Source organism: Numida meleagris, chromosome 2 (genome assembly GCF_002078875.1).
Source record: "Numida meleagris isolate 19003 breed g44 Domestic line chromosome 2, NumMel1.0, whole genome shotgun sequence".
NCBI lineage: Eukaryota > Metazoa > Chordata > Aves > Galliformes > Numididae > Numida > Numida meleagris.
This window is the reverse complement of record NC_034410.1, coordinates 18,345,461-18,372,931: the sequence shown is the minus strand read 5'-3', so window position 1 is coordinate 18,372,931 and position 27,471 is coordinate 18,345,461. Positions and strand designations below refer to the sequence as shown.

The 27,471-nt window shown below is 35.0% G+C and overlaps 1 protein-coding gene across 1 annotated transcript in view; it reads left to right on the top strand.

The window, feature by feature from the left end:
- The window catches only part of MALRD1 (MAM and LDL receptor class A domain containing 1), a 223,310-nt gene that overhangs the window by 181,282 nt on the left and 14,557 nt on the right, over positions 1-27,471 (top strand). The window contains exon 35 of the mRNA XM_021388959.1: positions 1,635-1,701. Within this exon, the coding sequence (XP_021244634.1) occupies positions 1,635-1,701 (67 nt within the window). The remainder of the gene's footprint in view (positions 1-1,634; positions 1,702-27,471) is intronic.

Here is a 27,471-nt window from a genome sequence, read left to right as displayed (position 1 = left end):
GATTATGAAAGTGTCACTCAGAAAAACAGTGAGGGGAAAAATGGAAAATAACGTGCTTAGCTAACATGTACACAAGGAACTTTCATGTAGTCACGAAAACGTCATGTTTTTTAAAAAAAATTTCCTGTAATGTGCTACTAAGACACTCTTGATTTTAGCCATTTGAATAGAAAGATCAGCATTTCTGAGTTTCTGGAGAAAAATTTGCCTGGGAGTATTAACAATTTCACAATGCAGATAAAATATATACCTGATAAATCTGATTGATAATATATTTTCAATGAAGAATATTTTCAATTAAAAGGAATATATTCAGAAATTATTGCAATGTAGGAAAATATTGAACCCAAACTAGAAGTAATTTACTGCTATGCAAATCCTGATTTTTAGTTTTTTTCACTCTGGTGAAGTAAAACTAAACTTCAGTAAAGCTAAGCCTTTTAAAGTGGAAATCTATGTGAAGAAATGTCAAAAGCTGAAAACAGTGTATAACTGATATACCCCTCTACTTAAACACTTTACTCTTTGCAAAACCAATATTGTTGGTTAATCTCAGCAGGCAGCTCAGCCTCACACAGCTGCTCACTCATCCCCCACCACAGGACTGGGAAAAGAACAGGACAGACAAAACTGAGAAAGTTCATGGGTTGAGAAAAAATTTAACAGCAATAAATAAATAAATGGACAGCTAAATATATAAAATCAAGTGTTGCAAATGGAATCAGTAACCATCATCTGACTGATGCTCATCTAATCCCTGAGAAACAGCAACCCCTGGAAAACAGCCCCCCAGTTTTATTACTGAAAATGACATTTATAGGGTATGGAATGCCTGTCTGGTTAATTCAGGTCAGTTATCTCAACTGCTTTCCTTCCCAGTTTCTTGCCTACGTGCATGCTCCTCACCTGGAGGGGCGGAGCATGAAACAAAAAGCCTTGATGTTATGTAAGCATTGTTCAGCAGCATTTAAAACTCCAGTATGTTATCAACATGCATTTGGTCACAAGTCTGAAGCACAACACAATACGGGCAGCTGTGAAGAAAACTAACTCCACATCCAGTAAATTTTATGAGACTGTGATTCTGTGATACAATTCTGGGCGTCATGAATTAGAAAGTTGATGATACATGAGTAAGCATCTGTCATGGTTTTAAGATTTTCGGTTACTGGTATTCCACACTTAAACCATTGACAGCATCTGTTCTTTTGTCACCACTGCATTTAAACTAACAAGAAGACAATAATAATGCCAATAATAAAGTAGACGCAAATACTAAGAAAATACAAGTTCAAAGTTCTTTGCTCTATATATATTAATATTTTTGCTTAAAAATCCAGTAAGTGACAAAAGCTTCCTTTCTGGAGTCAGATGTAACTCTTGATCTGAGACTAATTAGAAGCCTATTCAACTGAAGCACTACTTTTCTTTAAGCTCAAGAGATGTCCATTGATTTTAATGTATTTTTATTTGACGCTGTTACCGTCAAGACTAAAGGAAAAGTTTTCAGAAGTACTCGAAATGATATATGTGAGTATTCTGCCATTCTGAAAATCAGACAGTGACAAATATAGTAATTTCAAGGGTATGGAGAGGGTGGATTTGAATTATAATTTCTACTTTTATGTTTGTAGCTTGTCCTGAAGAATACTGCAAAAATGGAGGAACCTGCATCATCAAAGATGATGTTCCTTTATGCCAGTAAGTTCCACTGGGGAAAGGGATTGTTGAAAGGCAAGTCTTTGTGTCTACATTATTTTTTTTTTTTACAGTTGCTGAGTAATACAGCACTGAAAAGAATATTATTTAGTAGATAGATTTTTCTGTAATTTTCATCTATCTTTACATGATACAGCCTGTTTGCCTGACACCTTGTTTTCTTTGTCTTGTGTTTCACAAAGACATTTAACAACAAATGCTTCTATGAAAAAAGATGCATTATATATAGCAGTTATAATGCAATTATATATTGCATGCCTGAGATGAGCAGAACATATTCTCATCTTGCCTGAATTTGTGATGTATTCTTGTATAAAGTCATTTTTTACATATATTTGCATACCTTTGGAGAAAGTTGCTAAACAAAGGGTTACATTTATTGCGTTTTTCTGTAAATACTTTTTATGTTAAAAAAAAAATGAATACAGTTCTGCTGTGGAATGTAAGAATCATTAGAAAGTGTCTCAAGATATCTGACAGTTTTCATTTACGCAGGGTATCACTCTGTTTCCCACTGGGAAATTACAGGTTGCTTTTAAAGTGTAAAGTAAACAATGTTGTTCTTTATCACAGTTTTGTCCTTCACATACTTGAGTGAATCTTGCCAAAGAGTTTGCCAAATTACTAAAGAAGTGACTGTATCTAAGTGAGGGTATCTATCTTAGTCAGAACCTGACATTAAGGTTTGTCTCTTAGTCTCTAGGTAACTCACATTAATAAGCCTGCTGACAAAATTTCACTTACTGAAGAACCTGTATCTTTCAAGAGATGTGTATCTATTACTGGATGAAGAAATGTTGTAAATAACAGCAGCAGCAAATACGGGCACTTTCGTATATGATGTGGGCAGGTACATTCATAGATGAGTACTTTCACTTAGCGCTCAGAAAACATTGTTACATGCAGATTTCACAAAGAATCTCCTGTAGTATATAATAGAGAATGACCTCTGCCAGAAGCTTGGAATTTCATCATGGTGGCTGTTTCAAAATTTCCTGGGAAACAGAAAGAGAGAGGGGGGGGATAAAAACGTGAAGGAGGTTGCACATAACATGGAAAGGATATGCAGCAAAAAAATAAAGGGATTGAGAATAACCATAGAGTTAAAAAGATTAAATTATTGATCAATAAGAAAATTGCTTTTAAGGACAAAGCACTAGCTGAGTACTCAAGATTTTTGGGATAGTAGAGAATTATAAGAATTGAATTTCTGATAGGTCTTGCAAATGAAAAGAAACCAAATTAACAGGCGGATTTTTGTCCTTAGAAATAAAAAAAAAAAAAAGTTGGAATAGTAGATAGTAAATAGGGAGCATGATATTAAACCCTGATCCAATCTATAGTTAATTGGACTGAAGGCACAGAAATGACAATTTAAGTGATGAGCTGGTATAGTGCCAAGAGCTGTACGTGCTTGTGTTGGGGAAATAGATAATCTTTATTCAAGAATACTTGAAAAATATTGCATGTTGCAATGGTGGAAAGTTTTCTGAAAACTCTGCTTTTGGGGTACATGATTGGAGAGCAGAATAAAAATGCTTCTTACCAGACTTCATAATTTTAACTCTTATACCAACTAGACAGAATTAATGAGACATATTCACATATAAAACACACTAGCACTGACATACAGTAAACTCATTCTTTTGATTGCCATTCCTTTCTTTTTATATAAACACTTTCTATGTACTATACCAAATTTAAAGCAGTTATACTAATACAAAAGTGAATAAAAAAATGGTTTTATTAATGCCTGAAGTGTAAGAAGGCTTTAATCCTTAAGCAGAAAATGTAATTGCATTCCTTGCCTTGTAATTAAACAAACAAGTTATAAATTAAAAATACACCTTCATTAAACAGTTTTTAAATCACACTGAATATATACCATTTGGCTAACTGAGCTGTGGAAACTAGAATTTCAATGAGTCATTATATGTAGATTTACAGTCAGCGTTGTAGTTGTATGTATAAATGACCCGAAATACAGAAAATTAATTATTTTGTTTGCTTGTGTGATAAAAGTGAAAGTGTTGCCTTTCACTTTTAAGTTTTAGGAAAAAAATTGATTTTACGAGGTTATAGTTGAATTAGATTTTGCTTATTCTCCTTAGAAAAACTACAGGCAATGGTGTCCCCTATTTTTCACTAATTCTTATTCTTCAAACGAGCCCTCCATAATAATCACAACTAGTCTGTTTTAATGGGCAAGTAAATTATTTTATTCCCAGCATTTTACAATAATTACAATTAAAAACATAGCTTTTTTTGTAGTTGAGACATTTTTTCAGAATTTGATTTTGTCTTAAAAGTGCTAACTTCTATTATGCAAAATACATTATTGAGAAGAAATGCTACAAGGTGGTATGCAACTTTAAGTAATGTTGTAGTAGACTAGTTCAATGCCTTTTCCAGTCAAGTATCGTATGCGCCAAAGGATGGAAATAACACATCCTCTCTGTAAAATGTCTTCCATTGAGGAATGACTATTTTTTCTAAACATCTTTGCCTTTGGATGTGCTTCTACATGTTCTGTCTTATTGTTTTTTTGAGGAGAGATGCTGATGGCTGTGTTTAAAAAAATTGTAAGTGGGAGATTGTTTAAATATTACGTGGTATGCCATGGAAAAGAAACTAAGAAAAGAAACTAGGAAAATAAAATGTTTGGGAGCATCTATCCTGTCATCTAGTGGAAATAAAAAGTCTAAAGAATGACAAGACAGACGCATTCAGTTAGAATGAGTTTACAGTTGGACAAGACATTTCCCATTTCAGCTGTTTTTCCTGTTGCTCTCAGAGATTCCCATGTCAGTTGCAGGCAGCACTGATGGTGTAGCTGCTGCTAAATCACTCAGGTTACAATCTGCTGAAGCAAAGCAAGCTGGTACTGATGTAACTTTTTCCTAAGAGTTTTCCTTTAGATTCACTGGGCGAATGTGATTTAGGTTAATTGATAAAGATACATAGAGCCTATGTATCTACCCAAGAAAGAGCTTGTCATGAAAAAGTAATTGTAGATGGGGAAGAACGGAAAACAGATGTAGCCATTGTGTGAAAAAGAAAGTTATGATTCAAAAGGTAGGACACTGAAAAGGGATGGTAAGCTAAGATTAGGCATCTGGGGAATTAAGACAAAGACATATTCTTGTTTGGAAACATATATATGAACATAAATAGCTAACATAGAGAATCATGTTCATAACTTTTCATCACTCAAGTGCCATCTGAATAGTGATGCTGATGCAGAACTCAGCTTGCCTGAGTTAATTTGAGAATGAAAAGACAATATCTCCATTCTTCAGCATAAACAAGATAAAGCTAATTGTGAAAGAAAATATGTAGTATATTGATATTGATATATTTCGTGTAAAACTCTCTGTCATGGTTTTATGATTTTCGGTTATTGGTACTCCACATCATAACATCATGTAGTGAATGTACCTGGTTCTCAGAAGAGAAGGACTACTACATTCCCCACGGCACTTTGCTCCTCTGTTACCATTTTCCAGCCGGAGGGAAAAGATAAAAGCTCACAGTATAAAAACTTGCAGATCACGAGACCTCGTCCCTTTTTCCGCCGTCTCTCGTCTTGGCAGCACCTCGCTCTCCAGCCGTCTTATCGTCGGTAGTAGAGTAAGGCCTACCTTGATTTTGGGACATTCTCTCTCTCTGTATTGGATTTATCAGCTTAAATTGTAATTATATTGTATTATAATGTGTTGTTTTGCATTCTGATATTTTATTTAGTAAATTAGTTTGTTTCTCCTCAGATTGTTGCCGCTGTTCTTTGCTCTCAGGGCCATCTCCTTACCCTTTTCCTCTTTCCCCTTTTTCCCGGGATGTGGGCCCATGGGTCCCCCGTCCCCTTCGTCATGGAATCGGGCCTAACGCCCGTAAACCGTTGACACTCTCCTAAAATTTCTGTTTCCTATATTATTTTTATTTACTCTTTCTTTTACTATCATTTCTTATTCAGAAAAATCTCATGAAATCAAAATAATGAAATTTTTTAAAAATAAGCAGGAAAAGAAAAACAAACCATTTTACTCAGTCAAATCTCATAGAAAATAAAGGGAAGTTTGCCACCAAACCATGGGGAGCAGCATCCCATGAAGTGTTCCAGTGAGTGGTCAGAATCAGGTGACTACTGAATCCAATGATTTCAAAAGGAAACCAACTTTCTCCATTCCTTTATTCCAAACCTTAAACTGGGTTGTCTATTGGTAACTATGCAGGTTTGACTGCACTTAATAGAAGGCTGGAAGTTTTACTCAATTAAGTAAATATGACTGACTGCACAGACCAAAAGCTTTGTTCCACAGCAAATATTTTTGGTCTATTTTAGAGAAATCTCTAGCACCAGATTCTCACTTAACTCTTGGGTTTGGATTCTTTAAATATCTGTATCTTTAAAGTTGCAAGTGAACAATACAGCCTACAGTTTTCTCTGTCTTCCTGGGTGAATTCATAGTGGTAGGATGTAGTTCAGGTGTAGTCCACTTATCATGCTGAAAAGCAAATTGTGATGTAGATATTTTCAAATATTCTTTTTATGATACACTTGCTGAGTGGGGAGTTTGCTTTTTTTTCTCCTGTATAGAAAGTCAGCAAGGAAATTCTGGGACAATTTCTAGACCAAGGAAACTGATTAACTTTATGTACAATCTTCTTTGAAAAACTTTGTTGTTGAGAGGAGGTAACAGCAAATTGCAATTAAAAAAAAAGTAACAGTTTGTTTTCCTTTAGAAGGTAAGATTAGTATTCAAGATTGAAGATCTCAAGATCAAAGTGAGAATTACATTTAGAATCTGAACAGAACAATTGCTGTTTTAACAGCAAGATACTATAATCTTATTCAGAAGGGTATTATAGGCATAATTTAGCAGAGACACTGTAAATTACATGGGCAGATAAGACTGGTTATGGGAATTTTTTCTCTTTATTTGGATTTCCCCTCCCCACAAAACTTAGCATAAGTAGTGCTTAAGATGTTAAAAAAATTCAGACTCTCTAAGAAATATTTATATTTTGATTTTCAATTCCTTCTTTAAGAACAAAGTCAAAGCGAAATGAGATACCTACAGTGTGTAAGTAACCATGAAATGTTATAATTATTAAGTGAAGAAAAACATCTTGAGAACACCTTCACCTCAGAATAACTTATACTGCAGAGCTATAAACCTCATTGCACTCAAAATTTGGGAAATAGTTTTGTCTACAAGCTCAGGATCTGGGAAGTGTAAGGGGAGGATACTTGTTAAGTGAGAATGTAAGAGATTTTTACAAGAGATAATGTTAATTAATTTTGGATATTGGATAATTGCCAAAGTACGAAGGTTTCCTGAAAGGTCAATCTTATGAACTCCAGGTTTTGAAGAGTACGAAACACAGACAAAAAGCTCTAAATCATAATATTTTTGTTCTGATTTACTCATCACAGGAATGAATTCGGTGGTGTAAATTCACTGAAATACTTTTCAAAAGACAGAAAAAAAGGCAACAGTTGAAAATTACAGACTTCACTCACAAGGAGACACAAGTGTTGAAAAAATTCCTGTGCTGCAGCCCCCTCTCTTTCACATTAATTTGGCTTTCTTTTTGAGTTTAAAAATACCTCTGAGTATATCCATTCACTGACCTATAAATTCCGTCTTTTGTGTTATGTGAAATCAAACAATAGTTAATGTACCCTAGGTTCAGATATTCTTTCTTACCTTTCAGACTCAGTCTTTCTAAATTTAAATACAGAATAACATTACATGGTCTGAAAATCAGTATTCTCATACCCTAAGATTACCTATGCATATCTACCTATCTAAACTTCATTTTGAAGGATCAGCTCACCACCAGAGATCTTTCTACGAGGTACCTGGAGTCTACAGGTTGGGGATATCTAATGCAATGCTCAGTGTTTCAGTGAAGTTGTAAGGAATGTAGGGACTTTGGGAAAATGTTGAAAATAGTTTTGAACGTTCCCGGTATTGTAGGAGGTGCTTGTAGGTCTGCACTTAGGATGGCAGGAAAGGCGGGAGAGGTGGAGAACTGTATTTGATAATCTATTATTACATAAATCGGGTAGGGAAAACAGATATCTTCTATTCTGTGCTAGCTACATCTTGCTATGCGTCCTACACAGTCTAACCCACCAAACTCCCTGGTCTTACTATGTTCTCAAGCTATCTTTCAGGTTTGCAATTTTCCCTCTTATTCAGTCAGAGTGAATTTAAGTCTCCAAGAATTACACTCATTGTGCTGTTGCTAGGTGGCTAAGAGATTGCCTAAAAGCAGCAAATTCTACTAAATTAAGAACTTTTGAACTTCTCTTGCCAGCTTTTGCAGTGTTGACTGATCTGGAAAGCTCCATGCATTTTAATTTTAAATACATACAAACATGGAGGATTTTTCTCAATGCTTGGAAGAATCTTTTCATGTTCACTATTGCTCTAATCAGCTTCTAGGCTGCATCTCTAAAGGGAACAAGTAACTGTGTGCTATTCCCACACAGACTTATTTATATCCTGCAGGGAAAGAGTACATATATATTAAAGCCAAAATAATTTTATTTGCTTCTGATCTGCAAGTCATATTATCAACATCCAGAAATATTTCTCTTTCAAAAATATATTTGAATTGAAAATGTAGGTGAACTTTGAAATATTTTTTCAAGTATGTAATGTTAATGTGGTTTGTGCGATAGTTGTAGTATTGATCTCAGTAGAGAATAAATGGAAAAAAAATCCAGGAATAAACATCAGTCATCAAGCTAGGCTTCAGCATTCAGTACGTTGTAGCAGGTTGATATTTTGATTGTTTTTGAATGGCGGAGCTGAGAAAAGCTTGGATTTAAATGCATTATCTCTTTGTGGACGGTAAAATGAATTGGCCAGGACACATACTGTTTTTTCTTAGTCTTTGCTTAGTTGGAATATGTGCTCTTGCATCAACAGATTAAATAACAGATAACACGAATAAATCAAATGCCAGATTTGTGGAAAGTCATCAAATAGCTACCTAGCCACTCTCAAGCAAACTATGCCTTAATTGCCTTCTGTGCAGACATGTGGAAGTCAGAATGGTGATTCTGTCTCTGAAAGAGCCCAGATTGGTTTCTCCATTTTTCTCTGAAATTATGCACATATTTAGAGTAACTTGGATGCTGTAAAAATTCCTTGGGTGGATTTCAGGTATCAACTGTGTGTTAAACCATGCATTGCACATAGCCTAATCCGGGTGAAGTGTCTCTTGGAAAAGAAAACACTGGAGCCAACAGTAGGTGATGATGGCTTCTTTAGTTTAAGTGCTAGATGAGACTAAAGATTGACTAAATTCTAATGTGAAATAAATTTAAGCTCTGGGTCATTAACTTAATATGTTAGAAAAAGTATTTTTGTTTCTATTTGAGTTCTTTTGTTTCCATTTAGAACATTTCCATTTTGTATTTTAATCCTTTTGTCAGTCTTCCTTCTTAACTATTGTATTTTCCACTACTTCATTGAATTTGTTGAGGAAAGCTGTGCAATTTTTTTTAAATTGCTGTTCAAATAGTTTTTAAAAATTGACTTGGGTTCTGAAATGAAGCTAACAAAAAGATGATTACCAGCATCTAAAAGGAACATGTACTGTGCATGTTTGGCATGTTTGAGTTTCCAACACAAGCCACTGATGCAACTTTTCATGACTAGTAGATGAATGAAATGTTGTTTAAGCATTGCTACATAGAGTTGAATATGCTCATGTTTGTTTTGCAAAGAGCAAATTCTAATTTTTAAATAGGTATTTCTACTCTGGTGGTTGCATTTTCAGATTTATGGTACTCATATTCTCACGTGAATTGAAGTGGCTCTTTCTATTTGTATTGTAGTTGATCAGGAAAATAAAGTGCCAGTGGAAGTCTTTTAAACATCTATTATTAAAAAGCCTTACAAAGGTGAAAAAAAAAGCTTCAATTTACTTTTTTTTCTTTTTCCCTTTTTTTAAAAAATCTATTCTGTAAATTAATACCTTATTAATATGTTATTAGGAATGTGGAATATGAAATAAGAATTTAGGAATATGGAATAAGTATCTCTTAAAACCTGTTTAATATTTTAGTATATGAAAACTGTTGTGCTGACATAGCCATAGAAATGCACTGAGATTATCTTCCCATCACTTTTTCTTCCAGACTTGAAAGTAAGGTTGTTTGGCATAATACATTTTGAGGCCACACATCAACTATTACATTTGTATATACATAAAAAAAGATTGTGAAGATCCTAATCAGCTTTCTCTGTACAGTCTATATGCACTAGCAGATCAATGTCACTAAAGTTTTAGTCTCAAAAATGTCCTCAAGAAAACCTTTTTGTTTAATCAACATGAGCTACTTTACAATCCCTCAACTGCAGGCAAGTTGTGTCTGTACCTCACACATTCCTTGACAATTTATCATTCTAGAGTCTGTTCTTACAAATATGCCACATCTAACAAACATTCATGCACAAGCTGTCTTTATCACATGCCTCAGTGCTGTCCCTCCTTGCCTGGATGTCGCAGAGTTGTCAGGCTGATGTTCCTCAGAAAGCAGCTGCAAGGAGGGTTGTTCTGACTGTTGCTCTGATCATCTTTCTTTTTGCAACTCATTGTTCCCTCTTTTGCATCAAATGTAAATTATTATCCTGTTTTCAAAGCCTTCATAATTTTTCCAGCTCCATCTGTTATTTCTCATTTAACAAATATAATTTGAACATTTGAACATTGGATGCTAATCAAGGATGTAGTATGGACAGCAGAGCCCGTGCAGAATACAAAACCAGCAAATTTTCTATATTCTAAAAGATGTCCACACCCTTGTCAAAGTTTATAGCACAACTTGGCATAATCCTTTGTGCTTACTGAACAGAAAGGAGGTATGTCTTTCAAAATAGCTTCATTACAAAAGTACATGAAACAAGGACTAAGCACAGGAAGGAATTAGACATATGATTTACCTGTAAACCCAGAGAATCAAAGCTTGCTACAATAATCTTGCCTTTCACACATGATCTTTTACAATTTTTTCATCTTCAGTCTCTTGCCTTCTTTTTTTAATAATCTGTTCTGTTTCAGTAGCATAGAGTCTTCACAGCTTGTATTGGTGCACAAAAGCTAGAGCAAATACTGTAGTAAATTTTCTAGACCATCTTTATTTGAATAATTTTTCTTCTAACTGTGAAGAATGTATAACAAATAGTCTAAAAAAAAAAGAAAAAAAGCACAGCAGAGAATCATAAAATTCTTTGTAAAGGCAGGCCAGTCTGCAACATGCAAAGCTCTGCTGATGACATTGCAGATAGTAATCAGAAGGTAAACTTCACTTTCTCATGTTGGCTCAAGGATGTAATTTATAGCTCATCGGGCCTCTAGAAGAAATCTTTGATAACCTCATGGGCTAAACACGCTTGTTTCCATCTTTTCTTTTAAATTAGAGTTGGGAGAAAAACAATTTGCATGCACTGTGTAGTATATTAGCAATGTAATAACGTTTCTTAGGCAGGCAGATTTAACCCTAATTCTGTAAATTCTAATCTGCTTTGACCTTGCTTAAATATGGGAATTATAGTTAACTGGAGGATTGCTGCCTTTTATTCCTTTCAATCTTCCCTTCAGACATGTAATGAAAATGAGAATACTCTTGCACAGATTCTCAAGAGAAGGAATCTTTTTGTTTGTTTGTTTAACTACAATAATAAATATTTTACCATTTTTTCACAAAAAACAGAAATTTCAACAAAATATTCTACAGAAATCTGTCTAGCCAAAAATATCTTACAAAGTAATTTTTGAGATAAAATAACCCATTTAGTCTAGTGAAAGTGTATGCAATATTTAGAAAGGAAGAATATTTATTTTCATTCTTAGACTGTGCATTTCTGGGTTTTGGAGTTTGGGATTTTTTTTTTCTTTGTTTGCTTGGATTTTAAGGAAATATCCACTCAAAATTCCCTATCCTCAGGACGTGTTTGGGTTGTCACTGTACAAACACGCCAGAAATACATTTATATTCCACAGTGAAGGGAATAGCTCTTCAAGAGAGGTATTATTTTTGAACATCCAAGAAATAATTTTTCTTCATGTAAATAAAGTGTGGCTTTATTACAAAGTATTTCCACCCAGTGTACCAAAACTGCCTCCCTTCTAATGTTACCAGTATACAGCAGTTGCCAGAAAACACTTTCAACTGTGGCTTATATTCTGGTGACGCACAGAAAAATTCTAAAAGGCATTTTTTTTGTGGTTACAAAAATTATTGGAGCTAAGTATTCAGAGCTGTGCCAGGGTATGCATTCCTCATGACTAATTTGACTCTTCTGCAACAAGGAACCCACATGGAAACTTTTTTTTTCTCTATTGTTATTTTTAGGGCAGTTCAAGTAGCAGTTTTAGGCACAGATATGTGAAATCTGGAATGAAGGGTGTCTGGAGCTTTAAAAAAAATTTAAGCAAAAAATCTAAGGCCGCAGACAAAAGTGCCTGAGTACATCCTTTCACTTCGCTTCTGTGAGATTATGAAAACCAGTCTTGAGATTAAAGTACAGGTCTGGAAATGAGGAATTCTAAGTCCAGAGTGTGCAGCACTCCTAATATGAGTCCCTCCAAAGCACACAAACAATTTTAAAGCCCTTATCCTGCTTACTTCAAGAGATTTTTGACCCAATACTACTTAGGTATTACTGCAATTCATTATTTTTCTCTCTGATACTTTCTTCTTCATCAACAATGAGATTATAAGAGTGTTCCCCCTTCTCCAGCTTTTTTTGTCCTGTTTGTTTCACGCTCTTCAAGAAAGGGACTCTCTGGAGTTTTGTTTGCCTTGATGAAAAAGGGACGAGATATAGTAACAAGCACAGGACCTACAATTGTATTTTTTAAGTGCAGAAAAAGGTTTTAAGGTCCCACGTGCTGTTTGAGACTTCAGAGTATCCTGAGATAATCACTTTCGTGAAAAAAAAAAAAAAAAGTTTTAAAATATAGAATCATAATATGAGTTCTTGCAGAGCATTTATATTTTCTTATATTACTATTTTATGAGTTGAAAAATGAATGAATAAATAGGACACTTTTGCTATTTATGTTTTAATGTTAATTAAGCTTCTGGAAGACTAGTGCTGGAGAGAGGCAATGCCAGATACACAACGTATGAATAAACTCTGCTAGATTTAAGTAATGAAGTACTGCAGTTGAGCTAAGAATATTTAGTAAAGGTTATTTTGAAGTTGTGCTAAGAATATTCAGTAAAGTTTATTTTCGTGCTTGTAATGTCATGTAATATATACATGAGTAAATTAGATATCTTTAGGCTAGATAGTGATCAATATCTCTGCATCTTTAATTGCTTCTCACTTGCTCTATGTAAATGTTGATTAATGTGTCCATTTCTGCTTTCTTAAGACTGACTGTGACTAAAGTCCTTGTAGGGAAGTATAAATGATATTAATAGAAATTCCACAACAGGATCTAGGAGAGCACATGGACCTTCCATATTTGCTAGCAGTGACTGTATCAACATTCAGCTGTATTTTCTCATGCAGTTCAAGGGTAAGACAGAAATTGATACAAATATCTTAGCTCTCTAAACAATTCTGATATTTCCAGACAATTATCCTGAGCTTTCATCTAGTTCAGGCAAACCACAATTATATGCAGATGACATAGGATGGAGGAATTATTGGCCTTTCCATGCACGTTCATTTTGAAACCCTGTGTTTATGAAGAGTCATGAGAAAAATACTGCATTTGCTTAACTTCCTTTTGAATAACTAAGCTGGGGTTTAGGGGTCAGAGAAAAGCTTTCTTCCACTGAATGGTTACCACAAAATAAGCACATCTGTTGTAACTTTAATAGTGTGGATCCAGTAATGCTTTCCTAATCGCCACAGATATGACACACAGAATATTTCTCCTGTTCTTAGCTCTCACTTACCAGTGAAGTCACCACCCACAAAGTATTGTCTGTGCAAGTTAAACTTCTGGCAGCAGGCTCAAGAGCAAAAGCTCATAACCCAAACCATAAGAGATATGTCAGCAAACAGTTTAACTTCCTTTTTGCTGTGTGGGTGACCAGAGCAACAGGAAGGCTGTTTTTATTGAATCCTCATGGAAAGTAAGTTCTCAAGGTTTATTTCTTGAGAAAGAAAAAAAAAAAAAAAAAAAAAAAGAAGTGTTGGAACAGTAGTGCAAAAGAACAGTAAACTCTCAGGAAAAAAAGAAATAATAATTATTGACCTCAATGGTTAATAAACTGTCATAGTTTTTTGATTTTTGGTTATTGGTATTTCACATCATAGCATCATGCAGTGTATGTACCTGGTTCTCAGAAGAGAAGAACTACTACATTCCCCAGGGGACTTTTCTGCCATGTTACCATTTTCCAGTCAGAGGGAAAGATAAAAACTCACATATCACCTGGCGCCCTCTTCTCACCCCGTCTCTCGTCCTGGCAGCATCTCGCTCCCCAGCTGTCTCACCATCGGCACTAGAGTAAGGCCTATGTTAATTTTGGACACTCTCTCTCATTGTATTGGATTTATTAGCTTAAATTGTAATTATATTTTATTATAGTGTGTTATTTTGCGTTCAAGTATCTTTTTTAGTAAATTAGTTTTTTTCTCCTCAGATCGTTGCCACTATTTTGTTTTTAGGCCCATCTCCCTGCCCTTTTTCCCTTTTCCCTTTCCCAGGGTGTGGGTCCGTGGGTCCCCCGCCCCATTCGTCACAGAACCAGGCCATACCAGCCCGTAAACCATTGACATAAACTCATTTAAAGGTTTATACATGAGAACACCTTGTATATGAACACTGTTGATCTCATGTTAACCTCTTGATAAAAGACTGAATAATCTGAGATAATAGCAACATTTCAATGGTGAAATCAAAACCAAATAGCATACAGCCTCAGTTTACTGAACTAAGTAGATCCTTCAGTTCTCACTCTATGAGTTATACAGTTTTTACATATCTACAACAAATTTTGTTTCTACGCTTCTCAGGACATAGATTGCATAGGCTTTGTATGCCTAGCTTCATTCTGGGGCCTAAAAGAGGCTTACAGTTGCAAGTAACACCACAGTAATAATTGGATGTATTCTTAAGCTGTTGTAAATATTCTTACCCCCACCTTGAGCTGAAGAGTAAAACCAAACCAAACCAAAACAAAACAAAAATACAGACAAGCTTACACCAAAATTGTGTAAGTTAGGCGGGATTTTGTTCATGTCTTACCAAAAGGACTTACTTTGAAACCTGTTTATAAAGGATTTACTCTAAGAATACTTGAAGCTATTGTTTTTAAAGAAAATCTGGACATCATTTTTTCTTTTAATGTTGAATTTATTGCTAAACAGTCCTTGACAGATTTAAACTTTTAAGTGCTGTTCTGCTGAACAGCAAAACTATCACATCATGGTTTTGAACTGTACAAGCTACTTAATGATAATATTAGACCTCGGGTTTGTGGGTTTTTCTTCTTCTTGATTTGAAGTCTGTAACAAAGCCCACTCCTTCATTTACGCTTTGTGTGCTTAATTAACACTTGTCATTTTGGAATATTCAAAGAATAATTTTTATAATCCTTCTGATAGTATCTCCCAATTTTAAAAATTCATGTTCTTCAAGACTCTCAACATAGGTGATTTGTTTTTATTCTTTATTGTAGTCTTTATATATTGATATAGAGATTTCTTCAGATCCAACATATTTTTTTTTTCTCAAGCAACATGTCAAGTATCTATTCTGTAAAACTGGTGACACAGGTATTACTTTTCATTTGTATTTAGAACGGCTTGATACTTTGTTGGGGTTTTTTTGTTTGTAACTTTGCTTTGCGTCCTCACTTGGTAAAAATCCCCTGTAGAAGTATTGTGCAAACAAGTTTTGTGATATTTACTATCTGTCCAAAATATAAAATAATGGGAAAAATATTTTTTCTTGGAAATTTCAAACCAAATCAAGTAGAGAGGTTCAGAAAATACTATAACCTGTAGTTTGTAATGAGTGGATAGCACTGTGACTCTTCCACCTTCAGAAATCCTATCTGCTCCAGTGTTTGTGATTATATCTAACTGCTAACCTTCAAAGTCTTTGAACATAAAAGTGGATTATCAGCATTCCTTTCTCTCCTGGATATTTGAGCAAAAGATCCTGAATTTAATCCCTTGTAATGGAAGTCTGCCAGAGCTTCAGCTGTTTAAAGGAGAAAAATATATTGCAAATATATTTGTGAATCAAACGTTGAAAATTGCTGCACAGCAACCCAAAATATTGTTAAGTACAGTCCCTTAAAATTCTTGTTTATTATAAGCAGTCAAGAAACAACTAAACAATTTTTCTTCTAACAGAAGTTAGAATAGAGTTCAATTTTTAGCTTTCTATCCAGATGAGATATTTTACAGTTAATTAAAAGATGTAGAGAAACTGATCACATGTAAGTCTGGGTCAAAATTTGCTCTGATCTATTCCAAAAACTTTTAAATTCAAATGGAAATAATTCACTGTCCTACAAGTCAGTTAATTTAACCTTCCATTGGGTCAGCCTGAGTAGAGAGCTGAGTCCTCCATAACGATCTTGCTCAGTTAAGCTAAGGTAGGATGAGGAATTTGGAAGGAGATTCAGGGTCAGGAAGCGTAGGAGTGAAATCTGTCTTGTGGGGATATGTAGGAGTGTTTCTAAACTGGCAGAACTCCTAGTGATCTGAAAACATTTGTAAGACCTTTAACTAAAAGAGGAATATGTTTTGTTAATAACTGGATTGTAGATGATAAAGGTGGAGGTAGATGGACTGATGAACTGAAAATTAAATTGAAGGTAGCACATTATTGACAATGAGCAGAGAGAGGTGTAAATACTAGTGATATGTTGCTTTCTTACTGTGTAAGACATAAATTTAAAAAACAAAACAAAAAAAGAAAAAACAATGAAGACATTGTTTTTCCTATCCACTTCTGGGATGAGCCTGACTACAAGATTTTTAACATTACTAATTCACAGGTAAGAGAGAGATGATGTGAGGGAAGGAAGGAAAGGAGAAAGGGAGAAAGAAAGGTAATCACCAAAGTCCTGTGAACTGGCTGACCATGCCACAATGTACACTGACAGCTTCCTGTGTTAAAATTGTGTTTGCACATAGCAGAAACTTGTGCCTGTGAGAAAATTTGGCTGTAGCACAAGGCCACTGTCTAGGACTTATAATACATAAGCTGTGAGCCATCCTTTAATCTTGTCAGACACAATGACTTATGTGAAAAACTATGTCTAAGACTTACTGGGACATACAAGTCTTAAGGAACATTGAACATTATAGACTGAATAGAGAAATTCTTTTTTTAAATTTTTTTCAGCCTGATACCCTAAGAAAACAAGGTTAATGTGACCATCCTGCTATTCCATTTGTACCCAATTATTTGTACCCAAATGCATATTCAGCCTGTAAGCCAGTTTTGGCCAATCTTGATGAAGAAAGCAGAGATGTTAAAGATATGATATCCCCACAATATTTGTGAAAATAACACTCATTTATTTGGGGGCACCATACTAGCTCTTGTCCAGTGGTACGAGCTTTTATGAGGGAGCTGTAGGGAAGACCAGCAAGAAATAGGGTGAAGATGAAGGAAATCATGAGGATATGGTGAGAAAAGTGATATTATTGTCTGAATTGACACAAACTCATAGGAAACCAGGTGTTATTAGATCCATCTCTTTATCAAATGTTCTCATAACCAGCACTATATACAATGTAATGCACTTCCATGTCAGACACCATTCTGTCAGACTACCTCACTGCTGCCATCTGTCACACTGCAACAAAATTAACAGGATACTAATGGGAAGGTTTCACTTCTACTGCTATACCACCATCTGCCTCTGATGTTGTGGGTCAACAGCGAAATAGGAGGCATTACTTTTAAAGCAGCCCTCATATTTAAATAGGGAAAATGCAGTGTAACTAGTGGTTACAGAGTAGACATAAAAAGGGTTTAATCACTTCTGTCCCCTTACCAACTTGTCCCCGCATATGTGATCTTTCTTCTGTGTTGCAGTTAACCTTGATTCTTTATGAATGATCACAAGCTCTACTCCTCCTCTGGTCCCAGAGAAGTCATTTGCCAGCCCTGAAGCCTCATCTCTCTTTTTCCTTACAGTAGTTTCTGCACAAGCCGCAGGATGGCAGCTTTGTGCAGTGCTTCCCTATCCTGCCAAGCCACCCTCAGTCTTTCCCAGAGAAAGAGCAACTTATTGACTCCTTCAGATGGCTCAACTAAACCTAATCAGGCTGATTAAAGGAAATTGAGATGAAAATGAAAACAGTCTACCTGCATATTTACCTTTGGAAAGAAACAGGCTAAGATTCTCAAACAGTATGAAAAGCAAGCATCACAGATCCTGTGATAAAATCAAAAGAATAGCCAACATATAATGCCAACCTTGCATTAGCCTATCACTATTTTCACAGTTTTGTAGATATACTTGGTGCACACACCAAATCTTCTGGGATTTAGTAGTCCAGATCTAGATGTAACTTCATCACCATCAGTTCTGAAGTTTTACTTGAGATCTCAGTATAACTAAGAAACCTTGAGGGAGAAAAAAAAGGATACCATAGACATGATCTCTAAAACCATGCGCATGAAGAGAAAGGACAGAAAAAGTGGTCAGACCATCAAGTAGATCATGATAAGGAAGAATGACATAACATTCAGAAGAACTGTTATGAGAAAATCTCTCTACTAAGAAAATCTAAAAAAAAAAAAAAAAAAAAAAAAAAACAAAAAAAAACCACCAGTGTGGTTTTTTGTGGCCTGAACAAATAAGTTCAGGCTCCTTTTACACACAATACCTAAAGTGGCTTACTCAGGTCGTATTTAAGGATACATTTTCAAATATATAATGTTTGGATATAATATAATAAGAATTAATTTACTATGAATGTAAAAGAAAAAGTAATTGATGTGCATTAATGTGACACATTTCTAACTGTTTTTTTTTGTGTGAAATTAAGATTTTTTTTATTTTCAGTTATCGATATGAAGATTAAAAGCAAGGAATTGTATCATCTTTGTAATAGTCTGTTTCAAGAGTAGGAAAAAAAAATCATCTGCCAGAACTATGGGGAAATAATTTACACTTTTTATTTTGAATAGATTTTTTAAAATGCAGTGTCCTTGCAGTCACAGAAAAAAATGGATTAATGAAGTCAGTTGTTCAGCTTATATAAAAGATTTCATCCTGAGCCTTAGTGCACTGACACTATGCCTTCACAAAATGTAAATTTGTCCCTTATTAATATGGAATGTTTGTCATGGTTCACTTCCACCTTGTCTCAACAGCTGACGTAAGACAATCTGTAGAAAAACAGAACATAGAAAGAATTTGTTGACTTCTCAAATTTTTGGATTCTACCTCCATCTGTTCAGGCTGTTTACCAGCAATGCGGGTTAACTACGTTTTCATTCTGCCTAGTGATACACATTAAAGGAGCATAAAGGATGCTCTCCATTGTACAAACACAGTGATTCATTGCACAACAGCATCAACTCCATTCTTCATCTCTATGGCATATTTCTTGGCTGCAAACAAGAGTTTATCGAATGAATAAGCTGAATGCTGTTAGAAAATCTTCTATTATTGATTGTATCTCAACACATACTATTAAAAATAATATCCACTAAAGACCATTAGAAGAATTTTGCTTTATCACAATGCCAGGTATAAGAGTTGAAATATCCAATTCAGTCCGTTACTGAATTCAAGCAAATGAGGCAGATTTTGAACTATTTATTTTCCTCAGTAAAAGTTTCAAGAATGTACCAGGAGTTCAAATTTCTCTTAATGTCAACAGATAGACTAGTATTCAGTGCTGAAGTTTGAAGATTTGAGTACTGATAACAACAGAGATTTAGCTACTCATAATATCAATATTTTTTCCTGGCTTCTATTAGGAATGGTAAATTACCTCTGCTGTATGCCATGATGATAATCTCATTGCAAAGCCAATCACTGAATACCAGAATTAAAGTTTTTTATTTAGAAGAAAGGTCTGGGGGAGTCTGTGATCTTGCAGTTAAATACTGTATCTGAACATGAATGCATGAGGGTTTGAATTGAAAAAGCACGGGAATCCTTAATTCTAGCTTCCACTAAATTCTGAAGTCTTGACTCTGTAACCATAACAACACAAAGGGAATGTGGCGCTGGGAGAAAGGTTATGAGGAAATTATTTTTATTGCATCTAAAGTGTCTTAGGTTCTCAAAAATTGTTTAAAGGTCATTTCTCTGAAGATTTCATAATTTTAACTTGTTAGAATGAAGCTAGAGTGTGAATTCTGCATGCTGCTGGGGAATTCATTTTTATTATGAGTCCCCCCATTATTTTTTTGCTTGGATCACATTGGCACATTGAACTTATTAATGAACTTAAGCCTTCTCTGAGGAATTATTCAAACGGAGTGTAAACCACTGTATCTATGTGTATTACACAGAGGGTAAGCAAAACAGAACTTTTGTGGCTTTATGATTTAGATCTTTTATCGGTATACATTTAAAATACAAAATAAAATTTTGAAAGAGTGTATCTGTAGGTATTGATACAGTCTTTGCCTGTTCTTGTGTACTAGACTTGTACAACACTGAGAAGCAGCAGCATTAGATGTTAGTGTGTAGAGATGTCTCCCATGTAAGCAGTTAAATTTATGACTGTCTGAGAATGACAAAATGATTTATAATCTCTAATGTATACTACAGTCCATCTGCTAGGAGCAATAGCCTGAGTTGGGAGACTGGTCAAAACAGACCATTTCATCTGACAAAAAGAGTACACCAGTACAGGAAAGATGATAGTGGGGGAGATGGGAAGGATCAAAAATTATCTTTTTCTTATTGTTAATTGCACAAAATATGCGGTTTAATAATGACAAAAACATGCATTGCTTACCTTTTCTTAATTAAATATTTGATTTAACGAGGAAATTGCAAATTCATGCTTATGAAAGCCTATGTAAAAGGTAAGCATCAGTAAAACAGATATGTGAATTGGCTTTGTAATAAGTACCTATTGTTTCTTTCATAAATACAGGGGCCACTCCAAACATAATGTTTCCTATTTTATTACTTTGGCCAACAAAATCAGAGGTGTATGTTGGTGGTATGGCAGTAGAGGTGGAACCATCCCACCAGTATCTCATTACTTGTTGCTGTGTGACAGATAGCAGCAGAGGGGCAGGCTGACAGAATGAAGACTGACATGGAAGTGTGGATGGAGCAAAGGTGTGGGACTGAATTCCTCCATGCAGAAAAAATTGCACACATTGACATTAATCAATATTTGCAGAACTTTTATGGAGACCAAACAGTGGATGTGGGCACAGTGAAGTGGTGGGTGGTGCATTTCAGCAGTGGCAACAGCAGATCACCTCTGCTGGTACAGACTTTTACTAGCGTTGCATGCAGACTCTTGTTCATAGCTGGTGAAAATGCACAGCTAATGGTGGTGACTATGTTGAAAAATAGTGTTCTGTAGCTGAGAATTTTCTCTATCCAATAGTGTTATTGTGCTCTTTGTATCAGATTTCATTTCCATGGGAATAAATGGGAGGTATTACTTTCAGAGAGACCTCTGTAGGTATAGTGTTGGTAATAAAGTAGTCTCCACTTAGTATAGTCAGAGTTCAATAAAAGACAATAAGAACACACATTAAAAAAAAAAAAAAAAAAGTAGTGAAAGCAAAGCAGGAAAAGAAAGGTATCTGTGGAAAAAAAGCCACCCACTGTAAATATATTCAGATTTTTATTATGTTTTCTTCTGATATGCATCCTCAGAACTCTCATTTAAGCAAAAAGCTTTTCACTGTTATACTAACAGGTCTTTTTTAAAATTAGTTATATCTGTCATACTTTATTGCATTATTTCTTTTACAGTTTTTTCTGCTTTTACCTAAACATGAAATCAGTGCCATTTCTGAAAGCAAATGAATTTTGCTTCCTGCTGTGAATACAGACAGATCAAGCTTTCTGTTAGACCATTCCTTAATATTTATTTAATCCTCTAGAAACTGCAGACCTGGGCTATATCAGATAGAAAAACATGTAAAGAGTGGTGGGGTTCAGTTTTGAGATTTCTGTTTCTTTGTCTCTCTGTCCTTTCCCTATCTCCCTTTTGTCCTCTTCCCCTCCTTTGAGAGCACTTCAGGAGGAAATCCAGCACCCAAGTGCATGTTTCGTGAGTAGGAAAAGGATAAAAAGAAGAGAAATACAAAAATACAAGAGGGCCAACAAAAGAAAAGCAAGTAAAATTGGACCCCCCACACCTCTAGAGAAAAGAAGAGAGGAAAAAGAAAGGACTGTGAAGCAAGAATTGAAGACAAGATGGACAGCCAGACTGGTATAAAGGACTTTTGTTTTGCTGCAAACTGATTTAAGCTAAGGCTATTCAATGAGCTTTTTTGCATTGCTGCAACGTTTCAGATACCTCAGAACTGAAGAGATTTCTTGAGTAGATTCATTTCATACTGTGGTAATTGGTATTAGTTCAATCTCCTGATTTCAGATTAGAGCAAAAGAAAATGGTGATAAATCCTTTTCTACTGGTGAAATGTCTCTGTGCTAGGCATATCATTTGGTGTACCTACTCCAAAGTTTCCTCACTCAGAAAGGTGCCAGCTCTGCATTCCCAGTATCTTGTCTTCCAATTCTAGCACAAAATGACTATGTTATTCTTTTTTATCCTGTCTAAAAATGATAAGATCGTTATAGGCAATATTCTAATAGCCATTTTTTTTTTTACAAACTCAACTCCAGATTTAAATGCAGTGGACTGATACTCATTTAAGACTGAGTCATTATTAGAACTCTGATCTCACATGCTCAGTGATCAATGTACCTACAAAATTCTTTCAAGATATTTATTTCCTGTTGTGTCAATATCTCATGTCAGCATCAGAATTCAACAAACTGCTTTCTGAAGGTTTGTCTTTAAAGTAGATTTGGCTTGAAATATTGCTCTTGTCCTAGAGAAAGTTCAGTTGAAAAATCACTTTAAAACAATCATATTTTCTTAAAAAGTCTTTTATTTGTAGATGGTGTTAATGAGTTTGTTGGTGGTGTTTTTGTTTTTCTTGAAGAAATTTGAAGAATTTTGCTGTTTTTTGTTTTTTATAACGACTAGCTAAGTGGATAATGATTTCTCTGTTGAATCTAGCACCAAATACTTTCTTCAGTACTTTATTTCTTGTCTTACTGGGCTTCAGCGTTGTTTAGAAAACCTGTAACCAGAAAGCTATTATCTCATTAAGTTAGAAAAGGTAGCATTAAAATGAGTATAATGATTTGAAATAGTGAATTTCAGGTCTGACCATCTGCTGTGAGTACATATTCCATTGCTGCAGCTGAATGAATCTGTGCCATTAAATAGAGTGCGTGCGACATACCACCCCTCAATGAATTCTGAGGACTGTTTTATTGAACAGCAAAGCTACAGAAGGAAATGACACAGCAAATAGTTTGTAGATTGGTTTGTATTCCCTTATGAAAAGATAAAATATATTGAAAAATTACTTCTTGTTCAAGACTATCATAAAATGATTTGTATTTTAAATCAATCCAATTATTTGTAGAATAATTCCAAAATCTGGGCTTGTTCTGGAGTTGTTAGGAAGTAACCAAATAAAGAAAAATAATAGGAAATAATGCAGGTTTCAGATACTGACAAAATTTCTTTAAAAATTAAATTCAAACTCTGTGAAATATAAGGTTTTTAATGTGACTACTAATTTCAGTGAAGAAATATTTGCTCTGAATTATTCCAGTCATCTCTATTTAAAATAACTGAAGCTAGAGAAAGTATTTATTCTTCTATCTTTAATAAATGGCTTGCCTGGACCTAACAGGAGGTCATTCACAAGCTGTCTGTCATACAAAGCTCACCCTCATGCTCCTGTTTTACATCAGATCTTGTGTTTGTTTTTTTTTATTTAATCATTTAAGAGCAAGCGTGAAGGTGCTGTTCCTCTTGGCTAGCTCTGTAACAACCAAATGCACCTATCTAATCTCAACTGGCTGTCTTGACACTTTTGTAACCAAACGTCTCTTCATTTCGAAGTCTATCTTATCCGGTCTGTCTCTGGTCTCCTCCTTTTTCAGGTGATTAATGTTAGAAAAATTAGGTCCCACTCGAAACCTTTAAAATTGCTCACAATAGTTTCATTGTATATCTGTATGGAAAGTAATTAGATACAGTTGCTGAGCCCTTCCTTCCAACAGAAACCTTTTCTTATTCTACATAGGCTGTAATTAAAACCTCTTATTGTGGCTGGAAGAGCAATGAGAAATCACAGTGTATCACACTGGAGACCTGGGAGTAGCTGACAGCACACTCTAGGAGTAAAAAAGCAAGAAGATACATGTAGAATTTGATGATGCCAGTTTAAGAATTTCCTTCTAAATTACTATCAGTAAGAACTTAAAGCTCTGCAATCTCTAAAGATTTTCATTCTCTTTCTTAAGGAGTTTTCTCCAGTACATATCATTAAGTTCTTGGCTTCTAAGACTTACTGTGGCAAGGACTCCCCCAGGTCACTTAAGCACTATGTGACGAATAACTTCCTTATTATTAATTTATTTCCTTTCACTTTGATTAAATGTTCTAAAAGCTAGACAGCAACATGCAATTTTTCCTCCATCTACCATATATCAATTTGTTTACCTTTAGCATATCTGCTCCCACTCATCTTCTGTATAAATTAGAATTAATCTTTTCAGTCTCTTCAACATCATTTTAATCACTATAATCTCTAATATCTTCTATCTTACTCTTTATGCACAGTGTGTGCTTTATACTACAAATTGAATGCTTATTTTCATTGAATAATCTACAGTAATTCTCAATCTTTTCTCAGAGTACTTACATTTTATTTAGAATCTGTTTATACCTCATATTACTTTGCTCTGTGTTAGTTCTTTTGTATTTATCAGCTATGAATTTAGCAGTATTCAATATAGAACTGTATATATGGGTCACCAAATCCAGGCCCTTGTCACCATGTACAACTACATACTCTAATGGCAGTTAATAAGGTCAATTAGCTTCATTTTTTGACTAATTATGGGGAATTCTTGGCTTGCATATTCCTCTCTACCATGCTGTGTTACCATGAGTTTCCAGCACCTGATATTCTTTTAGGTACATGGCACCAAGCACAGAGGAAACCAGCTTGAAGGCTGGCTCTTCTGAGATGGACAAGAGCTTCTCTTCTCTTTCGATGCTTTCTAATAATTTATCCATATTTTTTTTTCATAGCCAGCTTATAAACATTTGTATGTGTACCAGTATCCTTCAATAACCTGAATAGCCCCTCAATAACTCTGTTGTTTATCCTCCTAATTGTTTCTAGATAAAAGCCATATGTCTTTTGGCTCTACTTCCAACAGAATAAACAAGCTGAAACCTTTCAGAATTCTCTTGCAAGACTTTGTTTTTCTGTTCTGCTTAGTAGTTCTTGGCATTCATCTTTCTGAAGAGGAGTGAGCAGAACTGCACACAGTGTTTCAGAGAATGTCCAGTTCTCTCCCAGTGGGTTCATGTGCCCTTATCTACACACTACAGCTTGTACTGCTTAGATCCTCCCCCCGATGCCCTCCATACCTCAAGGTTTCATAGTGTTGATAACTCGTAGTCATCTTAATGTTTACTTCCTCTGCCACCTCCACCCAATGGTTTGATGATTTAGGAAGCAGCAAAGTTTGTACAGAGGCATACCTTTTCATTCCTGAGTTTGTTATTCCTTACTAGCTGCAGTATTTGAATGCTTGATCTGAAGCTCTTGACATTCAAAGTTACCATCACCTTCAGATGTGTTTTCCAACAGAAGTTTCTGCTTTTCCCACACCCCCTGTGAGTTTAACCACAGAGGGAACAATGTGTGTCCTTGTTCCAGCTATAGACAGAACAAAAAAGGTTACATTCATGGAAAGTATGATATCTTCTGAGGCCATTCACAAAACATTTGATATTGAAATATTATGTTGAGCATTAAAGACTAATAAATAATGTGATTATTTTTTATTTCCATTTACTTTATAATGGATTGAGGAGTTGCTGTTTTCATCATACTCATAAACATCTAGTGAATCTTATATTGCAAAATGTTGACTGCAAAGGCAGAGAATAGAAAAGGTTATTTTACAGTGATATAACAGAGAGATATGAAGTCTATTTTCTGCAAAGAACTAAGGGCTTTTTATTTTTTTTCCTTTATCTCCTGCTCCCTTTCCTGGAGCATGTTGCACTCCAATAGGCATGGCGTAGCTCCTGAATAATGGCAGTACTCATATGTGTAATGATACCCACGTAGTGTACTATAGACATTAACAATGTCAAATCTGGGATCACTCAGAAGACATTGGCTTGATGCATTTTGTGATAGATTTGCAAGTAAGCACAGTATCTGGAGAGTACTCCTAAAATAAGAAGTCATACTACTTATTTTAATGTAGACAGCAATATGACTGTATTATTCCGTACTTTATTGCCTTAATTTACATACTGCTAATACCAGGCATTAAATGATTAGATGAGTAGATGTTGATTATTCTGAATGTACTAAACAACCTTAGTCATTATGAAATGTTAGTAATTACTACTGTTAGGGAAAAAAAGTAAACAACAAAAGAAAAACAGTTTTCACCATTCAGTTTTTCATATGCATCAAAATCTTCTTTGAAAATACAGCTTGATGGAATTCTTTCTTTCCAAGTTAACGAGGAACTGTGCTCATACTTACTCTCAGAGGTCATGGAATTGCTTCCCTGTTGCCTACTGTCATTTACCACTACCCAAGAGCCATACTGATACACCAGAATGATAGAACTTTCATCTATCGCAGACTGAAGGAAATAATTGCACAAGCAAAACATCAGATGAAGATGAGCAATCAAGTAAACATCTGTATTTATTTGGAGGTTTGCATATGCTATCATTAAGACAGCATAAAGTTTGATTTTCTGAAATGCAGCAGTGTATCATGCGGACATGTTATTGTAAATTAAACCTGCCTTGAATGAACATCAAAAAGAACAAAAAACTTGCTTGTTTTTTTTTTTATCTGTTGTTTTGAGTGAAATGATCTGTAACCTCAGGCACAGAATGCAGCAACACAAGCAATGTTCACTCATCTGTATACCAGTATGTGTATTAAGAAATAATGGGTTGGAATTCCTAGAAGAAAATTTGAAGGGTTAGCAGTCTACCCTGCAGGGTGACTCTCCTGTTGAAACTCACTAATAGCAGAAGACATTTTGTCAGGCAGAATAGATTAGGATGTGCACTGGGATGGAAGGATTCAAGTGCTATTTCATTTGTCTGTCTCTCTTGCTCCTCCTGTTTCAACTGTTAGGGAACTTCCTGTCTGAACAGATTGCAATGGCTATCTCTGTGCTTCAGATGAGCTTAAGACTCGTGTAAAATGTGCTGCTGCTAATTAGTCAAGATCTAATTAGTCCAGTGAAATTAATTTTACATAAATAATGCAGAATTTGAGGTTCATGGCTCAAGAGATAAATTCAAAGCCTTTTCAGAATTGTCTGTCTTAAAAGTAAAATACCAGAAAAGGATTATTAAGGAACCACTTCAAAACTGGTATTAGCCTGCTAATGAAGATTTAGCACATTGCCCAGAAGACATGGTTGATCTTTGCTCTATAAGGTCCTTCCACCACCACCATCAGCCATGTATCCCTAGCTGCTCCCATCAG